The sequence below is a fragment of the Anarrhichthys ocellatus genome, unplaced genomic scaffold (genome assembly GCF_004355925.1).
Source record: "Anarrhichthys ocellatus isolate YVR2014 unplaced genomic scaffold, GSC_Weel_1.0 scaffold5, whole genome shotgun sequence".
In the NCBI taxonomy this organism is placed as follows: Eukaryota; Metazoa; Chordata; class Actinopteri; order Perciformes; family Anarhichadidae; genus Anarrhichthys; species Anarrhichthys ocellatus.
This window is the reverse complement of record NW_022280035.1, coordinates 15,002,477-15,011,010: the sequence shown is the minus strand read 5'-3', so window position 1 is coordinate 15,011,010 and position 8,534 is coordinate 15,002,477. Positions and strand designations below refer to the sequence as shown.

The 8,534-nt window shown below is 38.8% G+C and overlaps 1 protein-coding gene across 1 annotated transcript; it reads left to right on the top strand.

Moving 5' to 3' along the window:
* Positions 1-423: 423 nt before the first annotated feature.
* LOC116382353 (protein-glutamine gamma-glutamyltransferase 2-like) lies at positions 424-8,484 on the top strand. Its single transcript, XM_031845346.1, has 15 exons — positions 424-512; positions 907-1,092; positions 1,247-1,480; positions 1,720-1,838; positions 2,090-2,218; positions 3,247-3,415; positions 4,105-4,237; positions 4,381-4,484; positions 5,001-5,089; positions 5,414-5,567; positions 5,806-5,894; positions 6,537-6,720; positions 6,849-7,009; positions 7,602-7,738; positions 8,034-8,484. Exons 1-15 carry the CDS (start codon positions 503-505, stop codon positions 8,179-8,181), a joined length of 2,046 nt encoding a protein of 681 aa, XP_031701206.1. The 5' UTR covers positions 424-502; the 3' UTR covers positions 8,182-8,484.
* The last annotated feature ends 50 nt before the right edge of the window (positions 8,485-8,534 follow it).

Here is an 8,534-nt window from a genome sequence, read left to right as displayed (position 1 = left end):
CATAAACATTTTATAAGTTGCAGAAAGGTTTTAACTGTGTGATGGGAAATTACACTATAGAATTTAATTTAACCGTTTCTGATTAATCTTGAATTATAATATTTGATTTATGTTAAATCATAAATTAATTGACAAAAAAATGTACATAAATCGTTTATGAAAAAAAGTCGCTAAAAAGAATCTGGTAGATGTAGATGTATTGAGTTATGTTATATTCTATATTATGTGACACACACAAAAGACTAAACTCAATTGTGAAGCAGCAGAAATCTAAAGGTCAGTGTCAAATTTATGAATAAAGAGGAATTAAGAGAAAGTGTTTTAAGTCTAAAAACAGAACTACCGATGCAACAAATAGACAGATGGGGGCGTCAAGATCAGATTTCACATACTATAAATACAAGGGCCGTTACATTGCAGGACCGTGAAGCTATAAGCACAGGCTGCAGCTGAAGGGTCACTTTCCACACAGAAGTGAAGGGGCAACAACTTAAGTGCAGACATGAGTCAAGGTAAGGACGAAGAAAACTTTAATTTGTCTCATATTGTAGGTCAGTGGTTCAAACGTTATTATTGGAGAGCATTACCTGCAGCTGAATATGCATTTTCTCTCTGTGTTACTTCACAGAGTCAAACTATTTTAAAGTGTCAGATTGAAAGTCAAATATGAAATGTGATCAGCAGGAATGGTGGATGACATTAGATACGTCAGATCTGGAGTAGAGTAACACTAGCGAATGTCTTGCTGATTTCTTGGGATTTATCATCTAGAGAAACATTCCTATAGGGCGATCAAATTTAGATAAATTCATTAAGTTATGAAGTAAAATTTTCACATTTTTTGTCTGTTCTGTGAACTTGTTAATTGATGTGACAAGTGATCTGTGTGTCCATCTCTACACACAGCTTTGGATATTGAGCACTGCGATCTTGACATCAAGAGCAACAGCAGTAGCCATCATACAGACCTGTGTGGAGAGCAGCGTTTGATTGTGAGAAGGGGACAGCCCTTTAAGATCATTTTACATCTGAAACCTGGCAGCAAAGGGATCAAACCGGGTGAAACAAGCTTCACATTCATCGTTGAAACTGGTAAGCGTCTTGTTTCTGTGTTTATTCACAGTATGTGAGTGAGAAAGATACATTTGGTGGGAGCGTGTAGGCAGGAATGCAAGTATGCTTGAGGATTTGTGTTTCTCTCATCTGGATTTACATTAAATTGTTACGTCCATTTCTGTCTCTCCAGGTCCGTTACCCAGAATAGAATCACACACTAAGGTTTCTTTTGGTCTGCGTGACTCCACTGTGGACACTGAGTGGAGCGCATCTGCCTCTAATGATCCCTCCGGAAACACAGTTAATGTATCTATCAATTCCTCACCCAACGCCCCCATAGGGGTCTATTCTCTGACTCTGGACCAGGACGGGCAGAAGACCAGTTTAGGACAGTTCACCCTGCTTTTTAATGCTTGGTGCTCCAGTGAGTACATAATGTTTTTCCTCCAAGTTATATATGATGATTTATGTTATGTCTTTCCTTTCTTATCAATGATCGTTGTGTTTACATCATTTGCAAAACGAAATGTATGTTAAAAAAATAAGATAAGTTACAGTCCACCTGCAGCTGTAAAGCATTGAAATGTCAGATTCGAAATTTCACTGTATATTGAGTATGGTCATGCCGGTCTAAATGTGTGCTCTGTCTGTACTGGCTCACAGGTGATGCTGTTTACATGCGCAGTGAGATGAAGAGGCAGGAGTATGTTTTAGCACAATCTGGACAGATCTACAGAGGAACACCTCAACGAATCAAGGGGAAACCCTGGAACTTTGGACAGGTACACGACATGTCAAATGTTATTTGTTCTTTAAAGATCAACAAACTGAGTATAATCTCTAAATTATTCTTCACTGTGACAGAAAAGAGCAATAGACTTGGCACTACTTTAGAATACACGTACGTTAATCAATCATAAGATTTCTTCCATGTAGTTTACTCTGATAATAATACTGTCATTAACCAAATGAACATGCTTAAAAATGCTGCTCCACTAATCTCCTTCCGTCTCATCTGTTTGTCTGTCTTTAGTTTGAACCAGGAATACTGGATATCTGTCTGAAGCTCCTGGATGAAAATCCAAAATTTGTCTCGGACGCTGACAAGGACTGCTTTGCCAGGAGAAATCCCATTTATGTGACCAGGGTGCTAAGTGCTATGGTAGGTCTGTGTCCAAGCTTCAGTAAGACCCTGTAGATGTTATTTAACCAGCTTGTGAATAGCCTTTATTTTAGCTGTGCAGGCAAAGATTACCATGGTGCACCAGAAAAGACCCTCTGTCTGCTACTTTATATTCCGAGTCCCATATTGTTCTGCAGGGGGGACCAGGGGAAACCATTCTCCTTCTTTTGAAAGTTTATCGTATCCCCAGGCAACTTTGGTGAGAGATATATGCAGCGAAGAAAGGAGTTTGTATCGTCATGTGCAGCTCTGATTCCAAGCAGGTGACAAAGAAGAGTATAGATAAATTACGAGTCTGTCGGCATGTTTTTCCTGCTGCAAGTCAAAATAGCTAAATGAGAAGTCCAGGTCTATTTCTACTGGTCCAGCAGTTGTCACTACATTATATAATGATCCCAGGCACAGCACTGACCATGTTTTTTTGCACTCATATAGTCAAAACTTTGGTATTTACACGTTTGGTCAGATTAACTGGTTGGCTATGTGTCTTCCTAATACTGATATCTGCTATGTTTTATTTTTATTTTTTTCATGCATTCATTATCTGGCATGGCTACATAATTGTAATGCTGATGGATGTCTTAAGAAAATCTGATATGAAAATTAGGAGTCCTTAAGAGAACTTAAGGCTTATGGAAATGTGTTTTTTCATATTATATTTCTGTATTTCTATTTCGGTTATGTGCTTTAGTTTTTCCAGGCCTCTGTGAGTTATTTGTCCCAAATAAGCCAGTGTTGCTGTCGAAATTGTAAACATCATTTAGGAGACTTTATCCATGAAGGATCTGCACTTGAAGTTTAGAAAAGCAAATGAAAAAAACTTTAAGCAAACATTGTACATATTGATTTAAAATTGAGATACCACTCAACAATGGAAATTGAAAAAAATGTAAATGATCGTGAAAAGTTTCATGATTATACTTTCATATTCCCATTCTCTCATTCACTTCTGCTTTCTGTTTATACTTGATCTCTCTCTGTTGTCTTTCCTCTGTCTGTGCCCACAGATCAACAGTAATAATGACAGTGGTGTGCTTGTGGGAAATTGGGGAGAGGTGACTGATGGGGTTCATCCAGGAACGTGGATCGGCAGCGGTGACATTCTGCGCCAGTGGGCAGAAAGTGGCCCTGTCCACTATGGCCAATGTTGGGTCTTTGCTGGTCTTGCATGCACAGGTTGGAGCACAGTATGTAACAGTATGAGTGCATGACCGGCTGTTGATTTAATCAACAGACAGTTTTCAATTTGTTGTGAAATTAAGTTTTTTTTCATGTGAAGTTGTTGTGTTTTACATACACTTAGTGATGATATTCACATGTCACATTGACCTAATGCCATTTAAAAGAAAAATGCATTACTGCATGCATGCATTTAAAATAATTTGAAAGATTTCAATCAACCCACTGCATGCCATCACTCACCTTAAGTCAGAAAATACGCAACTTATTTTCTTTCAAGAGACAATACATAAACATAACAAGAGGAAGACAAGAACAGTGAGATGCAGGCTAACATCATATAGTCAGTGTATGGGAGAACGGTGTAATTTCGGAGTGTGTGTGTGTGTGTGTGTGTGTGTGTGTGTGTGTGTGTATATACACAATTTCGTAAAAGGGTACTGACTTCTGCTGTATTGTCTCTTAGAGCACACTATCTGTTTCATCTCAGTTTCATCCTCTACTCCCGTCCACTGCCACACAATCCAACCTTTCTATCAAAACCCTAAATGTAGGAACTAAAGCCATGGCTTTGAAGCGTGTGATGATTTTATTGTCTTATAGTCTGTGATGATAGTTGCTATCTCTAGTATGTATTTGCTTGAGTTAGCGGCTGTGATGAAGTGAGGCTTTTCTCCCTCCTCCAGTGTCCCGTGCCCTGGGTATCCCATGTCGGGTGGTTACTAACTTTGGGTCGGCTCACGATACTGATGCCAACCTGGTGATAGAAAACCTGTACGATGAAGACGGTAAAAGAATGTCTAATGGTGATTCAATATGGTGAGTGTGTGGTAGTGATTATCACCAGGTTGCACATACACTCATTCATGAACACAACTGTCTTCAAAACATCTTATTTTACATTATTGTACTGATCGAAGCATGCTATTGTTATTTAGCTATTGTTTACTCATTTTTACCAGGAACTTCCACGTTTGGGTGGACAGCTGGATGACCCGTCCTGATTTGGAATCAAAGTTTGATGGGTGGCAAACCAGTGACCCAACCCCACAGGAGACGAGTGAAGGTAAACTTTGGTTTTATTGTCTAGTTGTTTGTGCTGTTCCCCCAAAACCATTATGGCCAATCTTGTTATAGCCAATCTTGTAACAGCTTGTATTTGGCATGTTGACTCATTTCGAGACAATTCTCCTTGACATAGTAAAAAGAAGTGATGTATCACCCATCACCACATGTAACGTTTTTCTGTTGTTGTTGTTTTACTATTTTACCTTACACAGATGATTTACCACTTTTTAGAGATCTGTTACATTTCGCCCGTATCAAGGTAAATCTCTTTTGCCATAAAGTGTTTACACAATTTTAGCAAATTCTCGTATTAAGACAACTGACTGCAAAACAACAGGTCGTTTTTTTTTAGCATACTTGACCTGCTCATTCTCTCTGGAAGTGATAAATCATCACAAAACATCTTTAGCATGAGTGGCTTATCTTGTGGTATCGTTCCACTTGAACGACTTGTATGACCTGAATTGACTGCTGAAATGAACCCTGTGTGTCTCTGGGTGTGTGATGCTGTCAGGGGTTTTCTGTTGTGGACCGTCCTCTCTGAACGCCATCAGGGAAGGAGAACTGACCAAGAAGTATGATGCCCCCTTTATTTTTGCTGAGGTGAGTTTTTGCTCAAACCTTTTAGTGTAACAAAGAGAATCGCTTGGACTTTATTAACTGCAATGGTTTTAATGAGAGTCCTAGTTTGAGGTCTTATTTAATAACGAGACCTGAGCCAAGCTAACCCACCAAACTGATTCATTTTGTGTTTTGACACATCATTTTAGAGATGCTGTTTAAGTATTTGTGTATATAAACATATCTTTTTTTCTGCTGTTACAGGTTGTGTCAATTGCTTGTCAAAAATTGCAACCCCGTTTAAATGACTGAATGTCTTTATAATTCATGTTGGTTCATGTCATCTCACGCCGTGTGTGAGGTTAGGTTAATGCCGATGTTGTGGACTTGGTGCGCCTGACAAATGGAGAGATGGTCCAGTTCAGTGGATCAACTAAATCTGTTGGATGCTTCATCAGCACCAAGGCTGTGGGCTCAGATGAGAGACATGACATCACACACCAGTACAAGTATCCAGAAGGTACTGCAGACTTCAAAGACTCCAAACCACACACCTATTTAAATATATTCAAAGGATCCCAGTTGCATCTTCAATGTTTTAATTATGTTTTAAGTTATGTTATTCTCCTTCCACTGTAATCAGAGACACACGTGTTACATACATCTCACACTGTATGAATATAGACACAGCCACCTGTATTTGACACAGGACCTTGAACAAGACTGTTGCGTTTTTCTGTGAATGTGACGGTTTTCAGGCTCAAAGGAGGAGAGAAAGGTGTACGAGAAGGCACAACACCACAACAAGCTAAAGCAGCGAGGAGAAGAGCCGGGGCTGCATCTCAAGGTTGTTGTTTTTTTTACTGTTATTACATATGTAGGTGGTAAAACAAATACTGTAGAGGAATAACATTGAAAAGAACTTAAACTCTGAAGTAACTTAACTAAAACGTTTCTGCAAAGACATCTGACGATGGGCACAACGATATGAGAGTTTTCAAAGCAGCACTAGAGCTCCAAATAGGCCACATCCTCTGTGCCACAATTGCAGGTTCATTAGTCAAAAGAACAGAAACATTAGTTATTATGTCAAAGGGAACTTCATCAAAAGGAATGCCAATATATGCAAACTGGCAAGAAAAAAGAAAAACGGTCACAAGTGGAAAATAAACAAAATTGGTATGACAGGCATACAGTACACATGTGGTTATTAGAGATGTTTAACTGGCATGTAGCCTAATATGAAAATGGATTTCATTAAGTGTCTCCTTTAGATAGATAGATGAATGGATGGGTGGTTAGATAGAAATCAAATTAATCCTATGTCTTCGCTGCATTAGCTTTGAAATTCAATTGACCGCAAACTATTTTATCAACATGTTCTGTTTCAAACATCACAGAATCATCCTGCTGATTTTTAGAAAAATAAATCCATTCGTATTATTGTATGATTTAAATCAAACAAACCATGTTATAATTCCCTTTTCAGATCAAACTGGCTAAAAACATGATCGTGGGATCGGACTTCGAGGTGTACACTGTCCTCACTAACAACTGCCTGGAAGCAAAGATCTTCAACTTCATGTTCTTCGCCGAAGCTGGTGGCTACAACGGAAGACAAGGAGAGAGCTGCGGATATACATCAGACAAAGTGGAGGTGCTCGCTGGAGAAGGTTAGCTTCGATCTTAGTGCAAACGCTTAACACCACCATCTGTCACAATCCCTTGCTCATGCTGAAATTGCGTTAAAATGGTTTGATTACCTAATTAATATGTGCATAATGTATATGTTTTGTTTTAGAAAAACGTCTGTCCCTAAAGCTGAAGTATGAACGTTATGGATCAGTGATCAGCCCTGACAGGCTGATCAAGCTGTCAGCTATCACCATCGACAAGCAGATGACACATTACCATAAGGCTGAGAAGACCATTGTGCTGGACGAGCCACAGATGGAGGTCAAGGTATGTGCAATGGATAGGTGAAAGAAACGTATTCATGAGCAATAAAAATACTCTCTCGTCTTACATTTTTTAAAAACCTATTGCGAATAAATAAATAATTTTACATCGTGGCCAAAACGGAACATTAGTACTATTTTGTTGTTTCACTAATGGTTTTGTGGGCCTGTCAGTGGTGTCGCTCTAACCTTCTGTTGCAAAGATGGACTTTCTAATTCCTAAAGCCACAAATCTCTCACATGGAATAAAGTGATAGATCTATAGATATCTCTTATTGTACTTTTTGTGACTTAAAAACTTAAATCCTGTCCTTTGTGTTAAGTCATTTCTATTCAGCTTTGACATAAACCAATGTACAGTATATCATTACGTTGCAAAACAACTGAAATACCCAAACTTACATTTTTACATGTGTCAGGAGGGTATTGAACCAGCCTTGCTCAGGGATCAGAGAAAAGTTTAGATTTAACTAGAAATCATTGTATTTCCTGTCATCATGTATTGTAACTCAGTCACAGATTTATTATGACATCATTTTAATCATAATACAACCTCTCACATCATGAAACCTGTTCATCTGAACACCTCACTGCAGCTGGTGGGAGAAGCCACGGTGAACCAGTTCATGACGGCAGAGCTGACCATGTCAAACCCTTTACCAGAGCCGCTGCAGGACTGCAGCTTCACCGTAGAGGGGGTCGGCCTCACTGACGGCAAACCCATAACAGCGAGGTACGTCAACTCCATCCCAACTGTTATGAGTGGATTTATATCTAAATTATTTCTTTTAGCATTTCTATGCTCTCTTTTCTTCTTTGTGTGTTTAATTGCTCCCATCACCGTTTATTTACAGTTTGTACAAAAACTCAAATGCACCTAAAATGACAGTGAACTTTCCCGATAACTCACACGTAATTATTCCTATTTCAGTAATGAAATGTTTCTTACAGCCAAGTATAAGAAGCTGTCTTGTGATTTGTATAGTGATTTATTTGCTGGTGATGCTCATTGTGTATAATTATTGCAGGATTGGAACTGTGGGCACTTTGCAGGAAGCCAAGGCCAGCGTTGAGTTCAGTCCCACCAGGGCCGGCTCCAGTGTGCTGCTGGTGAACTTTGACAGTGACAAACTGAAAAACATCAATAGCGCCATCAATGTTGTTGTGAAGGAATGAGCAGCTGCCAAAGTCTAACAACAGTAACTGCTTTTTTCTTTATTTTGTTGATTAATCTGACTACAGTAGGTGAGATTACACTGTATATTTTTGAATCCACTTATCTATGTGTTGTACTAGAACATACCGTACTATTATACTACACACAGTAAAAGTATTTTCTTGAGTAATGTCATTATGAAACACAATGATCCATATCCATCTGTTATTATGAGTGTCTGTAGAAGGTTACAATATCATTATTAGAGTTTTCCTCTTGATTTGATGACATTTAAATGTATCAATAAAGCCACTGCTACCAAAGCTGTGAGTAGAGCTTTTGTTTGTTGAAGAGAGCAGTAGTTCCTTCAACA

Excerpts from the sequence above, each read along its gene's own strand:
- LOC116382353 (XM_031845346.1), top strand. Across the intron at positions 1,093-1,246 it reads CACATTCATCGTTGAAACTG|GTCCGTTACCCAGAATAGAA; the intron begins GTAAGCGTCTTG and ends CTGTCTCTCCAG. Across the intron at positions 6,721-6,848 it reads GGAGGTGCTCGCTGGAGAAG|AAAAACGTCTGTCCCTAAAG; the intron begins GTTAGCTTCGAT and ends GTTTTGTTTTAG.